The 18868-nt window shown below is 44.8% G+C and overlaps 1 protein-coding gene across 1 annotated transcript in view; it reads left to right on the top strand.

The window, feature by feature from the left end:
* The window catches only part of LOC146064682 (uncharacterized), a 337031-nt gene that overhangs the window by 162234 nt on the left and 155929 nt on the right, over nt 1-18868 (top strand). The window contains exons 6-9 of the mRNA XM_083178470.1: nt 1313-1432; nt 3492-3551; nt 6995-7054; nt 14421-14480. Coding sequence (XP_083034596.1) covers nt 1313-1432; nt 3492-3551; nt 6995-7054; nt 14421-14480 — 300 coding nt within the window. The remainder of the gene's footprint in view (nt 1-1312; nt 1433-3491; nt 3552-6994; nt 7055-14420; nt 14481-18868) is intronic.

Here is an 18868-nt window from a genome sequence, read left to right as displayed (position 1 = left end):
AACAGCTGAGCAGGTTTGCAGGGCTGCCACTTGGTCATCTGTTCATACTTTTGCCAAATTCTATAGGTTCCATGAGTTTGCGTCGGAGGACGCATCATTCGGGCGAGCAGTGATGAGAGCTGCAGACCTGAGCGTTCCCACCCAAAGGACCGGCTCTGGAACGTCCCAATGTGAAGCTGTGTCACCAGGACCATTGAAAGAGAAAAAGGGATTTTTGTAAGAACTTACCGTTCGAATCCCTTTCTCTGATATGGTTCTGGTGACACAGCGATCCCTCCCTTACGCTCAGTAAGCATGCCAGTGTTCATGATGTTTCATGTTATAAATGGTTGAAAAGTTAAATTTGAAATTGTGCATATAATATGTGCAGGCGTTGTACTGAGTTAATGTATTCCAGTGGCTTTGAAAGATTGAACTGAGGAGTCTGGGATGCAGAAGGGAGGAGCCTACCCTCCAAAAGCTTTAGGATAGGTGCCTGGCTCCTACGGACCCTCCTACATCCCAATGTGAAGCTGTGTCACCAGGACCATATCAGAGAAAGGGATTCGAACGGTAAGTTCTTACAAAAATCCCTTTTTTATCATTACACTGAAATTTAGATTTCAGCGTGGACACACACCACCCAAAATCTGTCTCTGCACATGTTACATTCCCCCAACTGCAGTGCACATGGTTTTGCTCAGGTGCTCATTTAGTTGCTGCTTATTTTTTTTTTTTTTTATTGTAATTTCTTTTTTTTGCTTTTCTTCCAAAAAAGTAACAGGCCCTTAAAGTCTGGGTCTAATGTTGCTAGCTGAGCTGCTAGTCTTCCTAGGTTTCCTAGCCAAAGTATGAAATAATTGCTAAAGCCACTATACTGTACTTTCAGGTGTGTACCAATGTGATCAGTAATGATCAAATTATTTTACTGTTTTGGATGTTATGCAATTATGTATTAGCCATAATATCTGGGGGATCAATGTATGTATGTATGTATGTATGTATGTATGTGTATGTATATATATATATATATATATATATATATATATATATATATAAATAAGGTGCCCTTGCAGTATGGGTGGTCTGATTAGGCAAGTTAGTTGATTGTGTGCACCCATAGAGGATGTAAAATGACCGCTACCTCTACTACACACCTCTAATAAGGTCCACTTGTGGGGGAAGGGGGGTTTCGCTTGAACTGACTGATGTTATTCTATTGTTTTGATACCCACTTGTCCCATCAGTATACGTAAAATTAATCTTTTTTCATTAACATTAAAAGCAGTGCCCCCAAAAAAAGAGTTATCTTTTTCTTCCCACAAAATTTAAGGTCCAGTTGTGCCAAGGATGGCCAAGCCTGGGAATAAGGTCTTTGCTGTCATGGATCGTAAAATGGAGATTGCACAAAAAGCTCCTGAGAATTTCAGCAACCTTCATCTGACACCCACAGGTATAGACTGCTAAACATGTAAGCACTGGGCAAAGAAGTTTCATCATAGGCACGTACAGTCAAAAGACAAAATCCAAGACTGCCCTTACTGTAGTTTAATTTAACTTTGTCATAGTGCTGCCAAACTGATGATTTCTTTTATATCAAAATAATTATTGAACTGGTGTATGCATACTACACAGCACTAATACATATTTAACCCCTTCCCTGGTACTCCTGAGAATTTTCTGGGGTTTGCTCCAGTGCGCAGACTGGCAACCTGGAAAATTCTCGGGAGTGCCACTGCCTGCGCTCCTGGGCCGAGCGCTGAGATCAGCGTTGCACTCAGCTTCAAGCGGCTGCCCGGCTCCTGTTGCCCGGCCTCCCACCCCCCTGCTGTGTGCGGCGTGATCGTGTAACGTCACGCCAAACATAGCCAGGCTTCCGGGGGCAGGACCGGGCAGCAGCTATTACACAGATCAGCGCCGCCGTCCGGACCCAGGGACACAGTGGTGGGGTTTTATTTTAGGGAGCGCTCCCCAGTAAGAACTCGCCCAGTGGGGAGCGCTCCTAATAAAAAAAACACCACTGAAGGGGTTAAAGGAGTAGGCATACTATTGGTGGGATCATTTGTACTCTACATGGTAATTGGCCTCCTACTTTTATATTACAAAAGAAAAGGGAGAAATGTAATAGGGTCTGTTTTTTTTTATTACTATTGTTTGCGCTCGCCAAATTACGATGAGAGTTTTGTGTGAGAATCTTCATCATTTAATAGGCATGGAGTTTCAATGTGCTGACCTTACTTGCATGTGACATTTTGTAGGTTTTCTGGTGAGAAAACCTCTAGCAAATGTCAAAGTGAGTTTCATAATATAAGGTTCTTGCCTAGGTTGGATCGCATATTGATCCAACTTGCAGTTTACCAATAATTGGGAAACTGCTCAAGCACAGGACCCTTCCTGCAAATGTGTAGGACTGGTCCTGCAATTGCATCCGCTGTAATACGAATACCTCTGCCTTATTGACAGGCAGAAGTGTTCACAGTGTGGGGTGGAGGTGTTCAGCATTTGTTTTCCTGGTGTGGTTAGGCCAAGTACCGCATCTGCAGTACAGTTTTACTTGGTTGAGCAAGGTCCCCTGTAACTGTAAGCTTGAGTAAGGTCAGACTTACTCAGGCTGCAGTAGCAGATGAACTTTTGCAAGAAAGTGGTGTGCACCTCCTCTTGCATTGCATTGTGGCGAGTAGATTAGCATATGTGATCCAACCTGAATGCAGGCCAAAACCCTCTGATTTTGGCATCAGTTGTGCACTGATCTCACTCTTTTGTGAAGCTAAAGACAGGTTAGACAGTTTGTTTTGTTGTTGCTGTATAGGAGTAGGAAGCGGATGGAGGGTCCGGGGAGCAGTGAGTAGAATATGGTCTTTGATCCACAAGAGTTTAGGAGCATACATGGGGCAATTATAGCCCTTTTTCGAAGCGATCTGTTTAGAAATTAAGCACAGACCGCTTCGTTGTACACCCCATAGTAGTGTAGATTCCTGGGAAACGCCAGCTCAGATCTTGACTACGTGTAGTCAAGACCTAGTCAAATCGCCAGTGTTCTAACCAGAGAACACTGGTTAGCACAGATCGACCATACACACATCGCTATGTGTTGAATTAGTTTAGAACAGGGTGGGAATGACTATGGTGTATCATTTGGCTGAAGCTGCCAGGCTTTTTCTCCACATGAAAAATCTGCACTTTTCCCTGTATTTAGGGTGAAGTAGACCCGCCCTATTCAATCCTCGAACCGATTGTTCACCTGGCCGAGAAATCCAGCATTGGCAAAACTGCATGAATAGTCGAATTTGCCGCAAATTCACGTGGTTATGGCAAAGTTTCAGCCGTTTTCGGCCATTTTTGTGGCCGTTTTTCGCTCTTGCCGATTCATGCCGAGCATGACAAATTATACCAGTAGAACTCACATTTGCATATGTTTTACATTTCTTTTAAATTCAGTTTTCTGCTAATTTTGTGAAAGCAAAGGAATTAACAGTTAGGGATGATATTTTTATTTTTATTTCTTTCATTAGTAAGTGGGAAAAAGGCAACTTCCAAAAGACAACACATTCAAGCTGCTGGTGGTGTTGATGGTGAGTGCTAGAAAAGCAAAAATCAGACCATAGTTTAGCAGGCATATACAATTCTGCAATATTGTCATGTAATAGTTCACATATAACTCTGTCACAATCTCTGGATTCCTTCTGTAAGATGTAGATAAGTTCAAACTGCACAGCGTAGCAGCACTACAGCACAATTCTGAATAATTGCACAAAAAGAATATTGAGACCATATAGCCCAAAGAGAATCATTGGCTGCTCCTATCACTTTCACTGCTATCAGCTAAACTACCACCCCACCAACCACAGCTCTCAACACTCCCCTCATGGCCATTATTCTGTCAGGTGGTTGTTGACTGAAAATTATTATTATTTTTTTTTGTGAATATTACATTTTGTTCTGCAAATTGTATCTGCTTTCAATTTTTGGTACTTGTTTCCTAGCACGGCCACAATCGCGGGCATCGGGTGTAATTTTTAGTGGTCTGCGACGCGACTGACGCGATGCCCCCGATTTTCCCATTGAAATGCATTGAAAAAAGTCAAAATCGCGTCGGTCGCGTTGTATGCGGCTAAAAAAGGCTTAAATGGTCCAGACGCGATGCCCCCGATTTCCCATAGGAAACAATGTTAAATGCCTCAATTTTCCCGCGAAGCCCCCGATTTCCCATAGGAAACAATGTTAAATGCCTCAATTTCACCAAATCATCATAGGGAACAATGGTAAATGGGCCAGAAACCCCCAAAACACCCCTGAACAGTGAAATGTCCCCACAAAAGTAGTTTAAGCCACCCCACGATCAACGCGATCCTGAAGCGTGGCGAGCGCAGCGAGCCCGCGAGGGGCGGCGGTACGCATCCTCCGACCTTTTCATACCCCCACTATCCACGTCGGTGTGGAGTTGAGAACAGAATAGTGTGGCGAGCGCAGCGAGCCACCGAGCCCAAAGCGTGGCGAGCGAACGCGGATACCTTCACAGGTAAACGCGTCCCTTCGGGTTCTTCACAAGTATCCGCATCCCCTCGCGGGGCTCGCTGCGCTCGCCACGCTTCGGGCTCAGTGGCTCGCTGCGCTCGCCACACTATTCTATTCTCAACTCCACGCCGACGTGGATAGTGGGGGTATGAAAAGGTCGGAGGACGCGTACCGCCGCCCCTCGCGGGCTCGCTACGCTGGCTCGCTACGCTGGCCACGCTTCGGGTTCGCATTGATCGTGGGGTGGCGTAAACTACTTTTGGGAGGACATTTCACTGTTCAGGGGTGTTTTTGGGGGTTTCTGGCCCATTTACCATTGTTCCCTATGATGATTTGGGGAAATTGAGCCATTTAACATTGTTTCCTATGGGAAATCGGGGGCATCGCGGGTAAATTGAGGCATTTAACATTGTTTCCTATGGGAAATCACGGGCCCCCGATTTTTACTCACGATGCCCACGATCATGATCGTTGTGGCCGTGCTAGGAAACAAGTACCCAATTTTTTAAGTAACCAACGAATGTGAGTGAATATATTTTTGTAGACATTTGGGATTATTAAAATATGGGTTTATATAAAAATATTGTTCTGAGTACTGGCATATTATCCTTTCACAAACTTCATAACCCCTTTGCGTATTCACGACATCCCGAGATGGTGATGTAAAATATGTGTCATTGCTGTATTCCTCTATGGCCCCAAGGTCCGAACTTTCATGTCTAAGGGCGATGTTGTGTAGCATACAGTATACAGATAATTATGTCACCAACTTCCTCTGGGGTACATAGAAGAATTCCACTAATGTATCCAATATCCAGATAGCGGAACCTGCTCTTCAATAGCTGGAGCAGGTTAGTGAACCTATGCTCTGTCAGTGTCTATCTGCCAGAGACTACATTTTATAGGAAGCACAAGGAACTCTACTCTCACATGGGCCTCAATCAGTGAGAGCTGAGCATGTCTCACTCAGGTGCTGTAATCAATCAGCAATTCTCAGGTTAAGGTTCGTAAACACGGAGCAATATGATCGCTGGCAATATAGTGCTAGCAATATATTGCGCAGCAATCATATTGCTCAGTGTCCCGTTGTCCCGGAGAAATGTAATAGGGTCTGTTTTTTTTTATTACTATTGTTTGCGTTTTCCAAATTACGATGAGAGTTTTGTGTGAGAATCTTCATCATTTAATAGGCATGGAGTATCAATGTGCTGACCTTACTTGCATGTGACATTTTGTAGGTTTTCTGGTGAGAAAACCTGCGAAAATCTAGCAAATGTCAAAGTGAGTTTCATGATATAAGGTTCTTGCCTAGGTTGGATCGCATATTGATCCAACTTGCAGTTTACCAATAATTGGGAAACTGCTCAAGCACAGGACCCTTTCTGCAAATGTGTAGGACTGGTCCTGCAATTGCATCCGCTGTAATACGAATACCTCTGCCTTATTGACAGGCAGAAGTGTTCACAGTGTGGGGTGGAGGTGTTCAGCATTTGTTTTCCTGGTGTGGTTAGGCCAAGTACCGCATCTGCAGTACAGTTTTACTTGGTTGAGCAAGGTCCCCTGCAACTGTAAGCTTGAGTAAGGTCAGACTTACTCAGGCTGCAGTAGCAGATGAACTTTTGCAAGAAAGTGGTGTGCACCTCCTCTTGCATTGCATTGTGGCGAGTAGATTAGCATATGTGATCCAACCTGAATGCAGGCCAAAACCCTCTGATTTTGGCATCAGTTGTGCACTGATCTCACTCTTTTGTGAAGCTAAAGACAGGTTAGACAGTTTGTTTTGTTGTTGCTGTATAGGAGTAGGAAGCGGATGGAGGGTCCGGGGAGCAGTGAGTAGAATATGGTCTTTGATCCACAAGAGTTTAGGAGCATACATGGGGCAATTATAGCCCTTTTTCGAAGCGATCTGTTTAGAAATTAAGCACAGACCGCTTCGTTGTACACCCCATAGTAGTGTAGATTCCTGGGAAACGCCAGCTCAGATCTTGACTACGTGTAGTCAAGACCTAGTCAAATCGCCAGTGTTCTAACCAGAGAACACTGGTTAGCACAGATCGACCATACACACATCGCTATGTGTTGAATTAGTTTAGAACAGGGTGGGAATGACTATGGTGTATCATTTGGCTGAAGCTGCCAGGCTTTTTCTCCACATGAAAAATCTGCACTTTTCCCTGTATTTAGGGTGAAGTAGACCCGCCCTATTCAATCCTCGAACCGATTGTTCACCTGGCCGAGAAATCCAGCATTGGCAAAACTGCATGAATAGTCGAATTTGCCGCAAATTCACGTGGTTATGGCAAAGTTTCAGCCGTTTTCGGCCATTTTTGTGGCCGTTTTTCGCTCTTGCCGATTCATGCCGAGCATGACAAATTATACCAGTAGAACTCACATTTGCATATGTTTTACATTTCTTTTAAATTCAGTTTTCTGCTAATTTTGTGAAAGCAAAGGAATTAACAGTTAGGGATGATATTTTTATTTTTATTTCTTTCATTAGCAAGTGGGAAAAAGGCAACTTCCAAAAGACGACACATTCAAGCTGCTGGTGGTGTTGATGGTGAGTGCTAGAAAAGCAAAAATCAGACCATAGTTTAGCAGGCATATACAATTCTGCAATATTGTCATGTAATAGTTCACATATAACTCTGTCACAATCTCTGGATTCCTTCTGTAAGATGTAGATAAGTTCAAACTGCACAGCGTAGCAGCACTACAGCACAATTCTGAATAATTGCACAAAAAGAATATTGAGACCATATAGCCCAAAGAGAATAATTGGCTGCTCCTATCACTTTCACTGCTATCAGCTAAACTACCACCCCACCAACCACAGCTCTCAACACTCCCCTCATGGCCATTATTCTGTCAGGTGGTTGTTGACTGAAAATTATTATTATTATTTTTTTGTGAATATTACATTTTGTTCTGCAAATTGAATCTGCTTTCAATTTTTGGTACTTGTTTCCTAGCACGGCCACAATCGCGGGCATCGGGTGTAATTTTTAGTGGTCTACGACGCGACTGACGCGATGCCCCCGATTTTCCCATTGAAATGCATTGAAAAAAGTCAAAATCGCGTCGGTCGCGTTGTATGCGGCTAAAAAAGGCTTAAATGGTCCAGACGCGATGCCCCCGATTTCCCATAGGAAACAATGTTAAATGCCTCAATTTACCCGCGATGCCCCCGATTTCCCATAGGAAGCAATGTTAAATGCCTCAATTTCACCAAATCATCATAGGGAACAATGGTAAATGGGCCAGAAACCCCCCAAAACACCCCTGAACAGTGAAATGCCCCCACAAAAGTAGTTTACGCCACCCCACGATCAACGCGATTCTGAAGCGTGGCGAGCGCAGCGAGCCCGCGAGGGGCGGCGGTACGCATCCTCCGACCTTTTCATACCCCCACTATCCACGTCGGTGTGGAGTTGAGAACAGAATAGTGTGGCGAGCGCAGCGAGCCACCGAGCCCGAAGCGTGGCGAGCGAACGCGGATACCTTCACAGGTAAACGCGTCCCTTTGCGTTCTTCACAAGTATCCGCATCCCCTCTCGGGGCTCGCTGCGCTCCCCACGCTTCGGGCTCAGTGGCTCGCTGCGCTCGCCACACTATTCTATTCTCAACTCCACGCCGACGTGGATAGTGGGGGTATGAAAAGGTCGGAGGACGCGTACCGCCGCCCCTCGCGGGCTCGCTACGCTGGCCACGCTTCGGGTTCGCATTGATCGTGGGGTGGCGTAAACTACTTTTAGGGGGAAATTTCACTGTTCAGGGGTGTTTTTGGGGGTTTTTGGCCCATTTACCATTGTTCCCTATGATGATTTGGGGAAATTGAGCCATTTAACATTGTTTCCTATGGGAAATCGGGGGCATCGCAGGTAAATTGAGGCATTTAACATTGTTTCCTATGGGAAATCACGGGCCCCCGATTTTTACTCACGATGCCCACGATCATGATCGTTGTGGCCGTGCTAGGAAACAAGTACCCAATTTTTTAAGTAACCAACGAATGTGAGTGAATATATTTTTGTAGACATTTGGGATTATTAAAATATGGGTTTATATAAAAATATTGTTCTGAGTACTGGCATATTATCCTTTCACAAACTTCATAACCCCTTTGCGTATTCACGACATCCCGAGATGGTGATGTAAAATATGTGTCATTGCTGTATTCCTCTATGGCCCCAAGGTCCGAACTTTCATGTCTAAGGGCGATGTTGTGTAGCATACAGTATACAGATAATTATGTCACCAACTTCCTCTGGGGTACATAGAAGAATTCCACTAATGTATCCAATATCCAGATAGCGGAACCTGCTCTTCAATAGCTGGAGCAGGTTAGTGAACCTATGCTCTGTCAGTGTCTATCTGCCAGAGACTACATTTTATAGGAAGCACAAGGAACTCTACTCTCACATGGGCCTCAATCAGTGAGAGCTGAGCATGTCTCACTCAGGTGCTGTAATCAATCAGCAATTCTCAGGTTAAGGTTCGTAAACACGGAGCAATATGATCGCTGGCAATATAGTGCTAGCAATATATTGCGCAGCAATCATATTGCTCAGTGTCCCGTTGTCCCGGAGAAATGTAATAGGGTCTGTTTTTTTTTATTACTATTGTTTGCGCTCGCCAAATTACGATGAGAGTTTTGTGTGAGAATCTTCATCATTTAATAGGCATGGAGTTTCAATGTGCTGACCTTACTTGCATGTGACATTATGTAGGTTTTCTGGTGAGAAAACCTGCGAAAATCTAGCAAATGTCAAAGTGAGTTTCATGATATAAGGTTCTTGCCTAGGTTGGATCGCATATTGATCCAACTTGCAGTTTACCAATAATTGGGAAACTGCTCAAGCACAGGACCCTTTCTGCAAATGTGTAGGACTGGTCCTGCAATTGCATCCGCTGTAATACGAATACCTCTGCCTTATTGACAGGCAGAAGTGTTCACAGTGTGGGGTGGAGGTGTTCAGCATTTGTTTTCCTGGTGTGGTTAGGCCAAGTACCGCATCTGCAGTACAGTTTTACTTGGTTGAGCAAGGTCCCCTGCAACTGTAAGCTTGAGTAAGGTCAGACTTACTCAGGCTGCAGTAGCAGATGAACTTTTGCAAGAAAGTGGTGTGCACCTCCTCTTGCATTGCATTGTGGCGAGTAGATTAGCATATGTGATCCAACCTGAATGCAGGCCAAAACCCTCTGATTTTGGCATCAGTTGTGCACTGATCTCACTCTTTTGTGAAGCTAAAGACAGGTTAGACAGTTTGTTTTGTTGTTGCTGTATAGGAGTAGGAAGCAGATGGAGGGTCCGGGGAGCAGTGAGTAGAATATGGTCTTTGATCCACAAGAGTTTAGGAGCATACATGGGGCAATTATAGCCCTTTTTCGAAGCGATCTGTTTAGAAATTAAGCACAGCCCGCTTTTGTTGTACACCCCATAGTACTGTAGATTCCTGGGAAACGCCAGCTCAGATCTTGACTACGTGTAGTCAAGACCTAGTCAAATCGCCAGTGTTCTAACCAGAGAACACTGGTTAGCACAGAGCGATCATACATACAGATAGCGCAGGGCTTGTCTTTGCTGGGGATGGCGGAGGACTCGCCACCCGCCATCCCCCGCCCCGCGCCATCTGTATGTCGGAAGGGGACGCGCGTGCACGAGGTGCACGCGCGTCCCGTTCCGACGGAGCTTTTGCCCGGGTCCCCGCCGGCTTCCCCGGGTCCCCGCCGGTCCACACCGCCCCCCCGCAGCCCCCCGCAGCCCTGCCCGTCTCCCTGAAGCTGGAGACGGGCAGGACTGCACCCGCCGCGCCGCCTCGCCGCCCGGCTATTGAGACGCTCGTGCGTGGGAGACGCACGAGCGTCTCATTCAGCCAGAGCGCCAGATTGCTGGCGGATCGCCAGGGACACGGTCCTGGCGCTCCGCCAGCAATAACAAGCCCTGCTCCATCTGTACATCGCTATGTGTTGAATTAGTTTAGAACAGGGTGGGAATGACTATGGTGTATCATTTGGCTGAAGCTGCCAGGCTTTTTCTCCACATGAAAAATCTGCACTTTTCCCTGTATTTAGGGTGAAGTAGACCCGCCCTATTCAATCCTCGAACCGATTGTTCACCTGGCCGAGAAATCCAGCATTGGCAAAACTGCATGAATAGTCGAATTTGCCGCAAATTCACGTGGTTATGGCAAAGTTTCAGCCGTTTTCGGCCATTTTTGTGGCCGTTTTTCGCTCTTGCCGATTTATGCCGAGCATGACAAATTATACCAGTAGAACTCACATTTGCATATGTTTTACATTTCTTTTAAATTCAGTTTTCTGCTAATTTTGTGAAAGCAAAGGAATCAACAGTTAGGGATGATATTTTTATTTTTATTTCTTTCATTAGCAAGTGGGAAAAAGGCAACTTCCAAAAGACGACACATTCAAGCTGCTGGTGGTGTTGATGGTGAGTGCTAGAAAAGCAAAAATCAGACCATAGTTTAGCAGGCATATACAATTCTGCAATATTGTCATGTAATAGTTCACATATAACTCTGTCACAATCTCTGGATTCCTTCTGTAAGATGTAGATAAGTTCAAACTGCACAGCGTAGCAGCACTACAGCACAATTCTGAATAATTGCACAAAAACAATATTGGGACCATATAGCCCAAAGAGAATCATTGGCTGCTCCTATCACTTTCACTGCTATCAGCTAAACTACCACCCCACCAACCACAGCTCTCAACAGTCCCCTCATGGCTATTATTCTGTCAGGTGGTTGTTGACTGAAAATTATTATTATTATTTTTTGTGAATATTACATTTTGTTCTGCAAATTGTATCTGCTTTCAATTTTTGGTACTTGTTTCCTAGCACGGCCACAATCGCGGGCATCGGGTGTAATTTTTAGTGGTCTGCGACGCGACCGACGCGATGCCCCCGATTTTCCCATTGAAATGCATTGAAAAAAGTCAAAATCGCGTCGGTCGCGTTGTATGCGGCTAAAAAAGGCTTAAATGGTCCAGACGCGATGCCCCCGATTTCCCATAGGAAACAATGTTAAATGCCTCAATTTACCCGCGATGCCCCCGATTTCCCATAGGAAACAATGTTAAATGCCTCAATTTCACCAAATCATCATAGGGAACAATGGTAAATGGGCCAGAAACCCCCCAAAACACCCCTGAACAGTGAAATGTCCCCACAAAAGTAGTTTACGCCACCCCACGATCAACGCGAACCCGAAGCGTGGCGAGCGCAGCAAGCCCGCGAGGGGCGGCGGTACGTGTCCTCCGACCTTTTCATACCCTCACTATCCACGTCGGCGTGGAGTTGAGAACAGAATAGTGTGGCGAGCGCAGCGAGCCACCGAGCCCGAAGCGTGGCGAGCGAACGCGGATACCTTCACAGGTAAACGCGTCCCTTCGCGGTCTTCACAGGTATCCACATCCCCTCGCGGGGCTCGCTGCGCTCGCCACGCTTCGGGCTCAGTGGCTCGCTGCGCTCGCCACACTATTCTATTCTCAACTCCACGCCGACGTGGATAGTGGGGGTATGAAAAGATCGGAGGACGCGTACCGCCGCCCCTCGCGGGCTCGCCGCGCTTCGACTTCGCATTAATCGTGGGGTGGCGTAAACTACTTTTGGGGGGACATTTCACTGTTCAGGGGTGTTTTTTGGGGTTTCTGGCCCATTTACCATTGTTCCCTATGATGATTTGGGGAAATTGAGCCATTTAACATTGTTTCCTATGGGAAATCGGGGGCATCGCGGGTTAATTGAGGCATTTAACATTGTTCCCTATGGGAAATCACGGGCATCGCGTCGGTACCATCGCACCCGATTTTTTAGTGCATGCGATGGCCGCGATGCCCCCGATTTTTACTCACGATGCCCACGATCATGATCGTTGTGGACGTGCTAGGAAACAAGTACCCAATTTTTTAAGTAACCAACAAATGTGAGTGAATATATTTTTGTAGACATTTGGGATTATTAAAATATGGGTTTATATAAAAATATTGTTCTGAGTGCTGGCATATTATCCTTTCACAAACTTCATAACCCCTTTGCGTATTCACGACATCCCGAGATGGTGATGTAAAATATGTGTCATTGCTGTATTCCTCTATGGCCCCAAGGTCCGAACTTTCATGTCTAAGGGCGATGTTGTGTAGCATACAGTATACAGATAATTATGTCGCCAACTTCCTCTGGGGTACATAGAAGAATTCCACTAATGTATCCAATATCCAGATAGCGGAACCTGCTCTTCAATAGCTGGAGCAGGTTAGTGAACCTATGCTCTGTCAGTGTCTATCTGCCAGAGACTACATTTTATAGGAAGCACAAGGAACTCTACTCTCACATGGACCTCAATCAGTGAGAGCTGAGCATGTCTCACTCAGGTGCTGTAATCAATCAGCAATTCTCAGGTTAAGGTTCGTAAACACGGAGCAATATGATCGCTGGCAATATAGTGCTAGCAATATATTGCGCAGCAATCATATTGCTCAGTGTCCCGTTGTCCCGGAGAAATGTAATAGGGTCTTTTTTTTTTATTACTATTGTTTGCGCTCGCCAAATTACGATGAGAGTTTTGTGTAAGAATCTTCATCATTTAATAGGCATGGAGTTTCAATGTGCTGACCTTACTTGCATGTGACATTTTGTAGGTTTTCTGGTGAGAAAACCTGCGAAAATCTAGCAAATGTCAAAGTGAGTTTCATAATATAAGGTTCTTGCCTAGGTTGGATCGCATATTGATCCAACTTGCAGTTTACCAATAATTGGGAAAGTGCTCAAGCACAGGACCCTTTCTGCAAATGTGTAGGACTGGTCCTGCAATTGCATCCGCTGTAATACGAATACCTCTGCCTTATTGACAGGCAGAAGTGTTCACAGTGTGGGGTGGAGGTGTTCAGCATTTGTTTTCCTGGTGTGGTTAGGCCAAGTACCGCATCTGCAGTACAGTTTTACTTGGTTGAGCAAGGTCCCCTGCAACTGTAAGCTTGAGTAAGGTCAGACTTACTCAGGCTGCAGTAGCAGATGAACTTTTGCAAGAAAGTGGTGTGCACCTCCTCTTGCATTGCATTGTGGCGAGTAGATTAGCATATGTGATCCAACCTGAATGCAGGCCAAAACCCTCTGATTTTGGCATCAGTTGTGCGCTTATCTCACTCTTTTGTGAAGCTAAAGACAGGTTAGACAGTTTGTTTTGTTGTTGCTGTATAGGAGTAGGAAGCGGATGGAGGGTCAGGGGAGCAGTGAGTAGAATATGGTTTTTGATCCACAAGAGTTTAGGAGCATACATGGGGCAATTATAGCCCTTTTTCGAAGCGATCTGTTTAGAAATTAAGCACAAACCGCTTCGTTGTACACCCCATAGTAGTGTAGATTCCTGGGAAACGCCAGCTCAGATCTTGACTACGTGTAGTCAAGACCTAGTCAAATCGCCAGTGTTCTAACCAGAGAACACTGGTTAGCACAGATTGACCATACACACATCGCTATGTGTTGAATTAGTTTAGAACAGGGTGGGAATGACTATGGTGTATCATTTGGCTGAAGCTGCCAGGCTTTTTCTCCACATGAAAAATCTGCACTTTTCCCTGTATTTAGGGTGAAGTAGACCCGCCCTATTCAATCCTCGAACCGATTGTTCACCTGGCCGAGAAATCCAGCATTGGCAAAACTGCATGAATAGTCAAATTTGCCGCAAATTCACGTGGTTATGGCAAAGTTTCAGCCGTTTTCGGCCATTTTTGTGGCCGTTTTTCGCACTTGCCGATTCATGCCGAGCATGACAAATTATACCAGTAGAACTCACATTTGCATATGTTTTACATTTCTTTTAAATTCAGTTTTCTGCTAATTTTGTGAAAGCAAAGGAATCAACAGTTAGGGATGATATTTTTATTTTTATTTCTTTCATTAGCAAGTGGGAAAAAGGCAACTTCCAAAAGACGACACATTCAAGCTGCTGGTGGTGTTGATGGTGAGTGCTAGAAAAGCAAAAATCAGACCATAGTTTAGCAGGCATATACAATTCTGCAATATTGTCATGTAATAGTTCACATATAACTCTGTCACAATCTCTGGATTCCTTCTGTAAGATGTAGATAAGTTCAAACTGCACAGCGTAGCAGCACTACAGCACAATTCTGAATAATTGCACAAAAAGAATATTGGGACCATATAGCCCAAAGAGAATCATTGGCTGCTCCTATCACTTTCACTGCTATCAGCTAAACTACCACCCCACCAACCACAGCTCTCAACAGTCCCCTCATGGCTATTATTCTGTCAGGTGGTTGTTGACTGAAAATTATTATTTTTTTTTTTTGTGAATATTACATTTTGTTCTGCAAATTGTATCTGCTTTCAATTTTTGGTACTTGTTTCCTTGCACGGCCACAATCGCGGGCATCGGGTGTAATTTTTAGTGGTCTGCGACGCGACCGACGCAATGCCCCCGATTTTCCCATTGAAATGCATTGAAAAAAGTCAAAATCGCGTCGGTCGCGTTGTATGCGGCTAAAAAAGGCTTAAATGGTCCAGACGCGATGCCCCCGATTTCCCATAGGAAACAATGTTAAATGCCTCAATTTACCCGCGATGCCCCCGATTTCCCATAGGAAACAATGTTAAATGCCTCAATTTCACCAAATCATCATAGGGAACAATGGTAAATGGGCCAGAAACCCCCCAAAACACTCCTGAACAGTGAAATGTCCCCACAAAAGTAGTTTACGCCACCCCACGATCAACGCGAACCCGAAGCGTGGCGAGCGCAGCGAGCCCGCGAGGGGCGGCGGTACGCGTCCTCCGACCTTTTCATACCCCCACTATCCACGTCGGCGTGGAGTTGAGAACAGAATAGTGTGGCGAGCGCAGCGAGCCACCGAGCCCGAAGCGTGGCGAGCGAACGCGGATACCTTCACAGGTAAACGCGTCCCTTCGTGGTCTTCACAGGTATCCGCATCCCCTCGCGGGGCTCGCTGCGCTCGCCACGCTTCGGGCTCAGTGGCTCGCTGCGCTCGCCACACTATTCTATTCTATTCTCAACTCCACGCCGACGTGGATAGTGGGGGTATGAAAAGGTCGGAGGACGCTTCGAGTTCGCATTGATCGTGGGGTGGCGTAAACTACTTTTGGGGGGACATTTCACTGTTCAGGGGTGTTTTTTGGGGTTTCTGGCCCATTTACCATTGTTCCCTATGATGATTTGGGGAAATTGAGCCATTTAACATTGTTTCCTATGGGAAATCGGGGGCATCGCGGGTTAATTGAGGCACTTAACATTGTTCCCTATGGGAAATCACGGGCGATTTTTACTCACGATGCCCGCGATCATGATCGTTGTGGCCGTGCTAGGAAACAAGTACCCAATTTTTTAAGTAACCAACGAATGTGAGTGAATGCTCCTCCGACCAGCGACCATTAGGGGGCTGAAAATGGGAACTCGCCCCCAGCGATTTATCGCCGGTGCACACTCCAATCGCTGGTAATATTGCCAGCGACCATATCGCCAGCGATAAATGACCGTGTGTACACAGCTTTACACATAACTGGCTGGCAGTATGGAGCAGAGTTGAACTAATGGGAGAGATCACAAATCTGACAATCAATCTGTAGATGTATGGCCACCTTTAGTATACCTGAACCATCTCCAAATACTCAGGCCGTGAGAGAAACCGTGGATCATGTTTTTTTTACAAGCTGAATGTTCTGACTTATAGCTGGAGAGGTTCAGAGCTAACTGATGTATCGTGGTCTGGCTCATATTGAGGAGGTTCGGAGAGCAGTTTAAAAATATCATGGACTTGCTGAAGGCAACTAGGCAGAAACCCAGTTTATGCAGGAGACGGGATAATAAGCACATATTCAGTACAGTTTTTGAGGTGTGGCTTGTTCTGAACAGACTGTTCATTGTTTCAAAATGCTTGAGTGACTTACCACTATGGTAGTACGAAGCATATCTGTTATATTAATATGTTAAAGGTATATTGCAAAATTGGAATTGATAGTTTCTATTTGATGCTTGCTGATAGATTAACCTGGCAGTGGTGGTATAGAGGGTCCATAACAGGAGTAATTGGAGTTGGTGCGGTCTTCCTTGAAAACATAGTTTAGATGGAATCCAGGCTGTACCTCTATGTGATGCACACTATTTTTTCCTCCGTGGATGTGCCACATATACCAGTGTAACAACCACTTGACCCTTCGCAGCTGTCTACAACTGCAGACACATTCACAGCATCAATGCCTATCAGGCAGACATTGAACTCCTGAGTATTAGCCTACAGTCACACAGAATAGTTACCACAACCGATCTGAGTTCTGTGTATGGGCTAGCAGTCAGTTGATAACACACATCCCCAAAACAGTCACGAAACGACTCTTGTTTTTGCCTGCCACTCCATATTTCCTTGACTAAAGGGTATTGACAGATACTGCAACATTGATCCCAACAGTGGACATTCATCATCTCATTTGCCCTGCAATGTTCTATGGTCGTGTCATTTGTGATGAAGAAGGTACTGGCAATCTTCCACTTACTGATCTTTAGAAATGGCTGGTTGAGGTGTTCAGCGATGCTCAGGTTTGGTTGTGCAATTAACATTACCTCAACTTTTTCCTCTTGTTTTAAGCTTAACAGCTCTTCTAACAGATCCAGGAGGTGGCTGCCTAGTGTAATTTTTGTTGATAGGGGTTTTGCTTGTAGTCATTATCCCCAGTCTTTGTCTGAGCAGCAATCTTTTTTTTAATGTTTTCTTTGGGTGCAATGCCCTTGCCTTTTTTCTGTATCTATAGCTTTCTGAATAAAATTCTTAAGCACTTACGTAGTTAGGCATTCTAAACCTTTTATCAGCAGTCTGTGACATTTGTGTTGAAACCTACTGTAGAAGGCCCAGAACATGCTCCCCAGGTCAAAGCTCTGCCCGGCGTACACCAACGTAACATCGTTCAAAGGTCCTGGTCACTCCAATAGACCATTTGCCATCCTTCTTTGATGTTCTCATCCAAATCCATCCAGCGGAAGGCCCTGAATATGCTCCTCATGCCCATGGTGTGCCGCCTGGCATACACCTCTCGGTGGTCGGCTTTTTTCTCTTAAAAACCATTTTCTCTATTTTCTGCAACTTTGCCATCTATCTATCTCTCTATCTATCTATCTATCTATCTATCTATCTATCTATATATATATATATATATATATATATATATATATATATATAGCTGCATGTTCAGCCTGGCACTCCTGTAGATGGACAGCTTCCGTGGGTGCCCCCTGGCATGTATGTATAGGGAAAGTTTGCAAAGGCAATCAGCGGCACTCCAGAAGTTAAATAGTGATTAATTATAAGGTGTCCAACGTTTCGGGGATTGGATACCCCTTCTTCAAGGTGTACAAAAGAAAACTGTCATACAAAACAGCGTCCCAGCCTTGCTCAGTGCGTCTTCCGTTTCGGGCAGGTATCCGTGGGCTGAGACGCACGTCACCGGGACTCCTGGTCATAGTTGACATGTAACCATGGAGACCGTCCGGCTAGATCGCTCCCGGGCTGCTGATGTTTCTGCAAACATAAAGTGCAATTATTGCCATATATATATATTAAAAACAAATTAACAGTGATAATAAGATGCTATGGATCTTAGTCCTAAAGGTGCCCATACACGTGCCGAATCCAGCATGCATTTTGTGCTAAAATAGCATTGCATCGCATGCGTTGTGCATGCCATGTGCATGCAATGCGATGCAATAAAAAGACAGTACAAAAAGTATGTGCATCACATACTTTTTGTACTGTGCAATGAGATACCGCGGGAGCGAGCATCTCAAAGCACACATCGCAATAAAGATGCCATTTATTGAAGAAACTTACGGCTATATATAGTGAACAGGAAATGCAGTGGGCGACTCTGAAAACATTCAAAATAGTATATTACACATTTATATCGGTCTGTCTAGTATTGACCAAGTTCCATATTAATTTTATATCTGGCAGCATATTGTCATGGGACATTACTATGGAGTAAGCAAAATGGTACCGAAAAGTAAAACAATTACTGAATTCTGCGTGAATAATGCAAATTCATTGCCTTTGCGAACTTTCCATTTTCAGTTGTAAGTTGCCGCCCTTGTTGAACCTTCAGTGATTGGTTCTATAATAGCCTTTACTTGATTCCAAAGTAATTCAGAGTAAATCAAAGTAAAGTCCAAAATTTATAAACATTTATTAAAAAGTCTCTTATTCCACTTCGTATTGGTGGTTTTCCAGACGATAAAAAACTTCAATAGTGTATTTCAAATTAGCAAGCAAACGTTCCCAACGCATTTCGTCCTATCAAGGACTTCATCAGGGGTTTTCTACAAACATA

The sequence above is a fragment of the Crinia signifera genome, chromosome 1 (genome assembly GCF_055691185.1).
Source record: "Crinia signifera chromosome 1, ASM5569118v1, whole genome shotgun sequence".
Classification (NCBI taxonomy): domain Eukaryota; kingdom Metazoa; phylum Chordata; class Amphibia; order Anura; family Myobatrachidae; genus Crinia; species Crinia signifera.
This window is presented reverse-complemented; position numbering and strand designations above follow the sequence as displayed.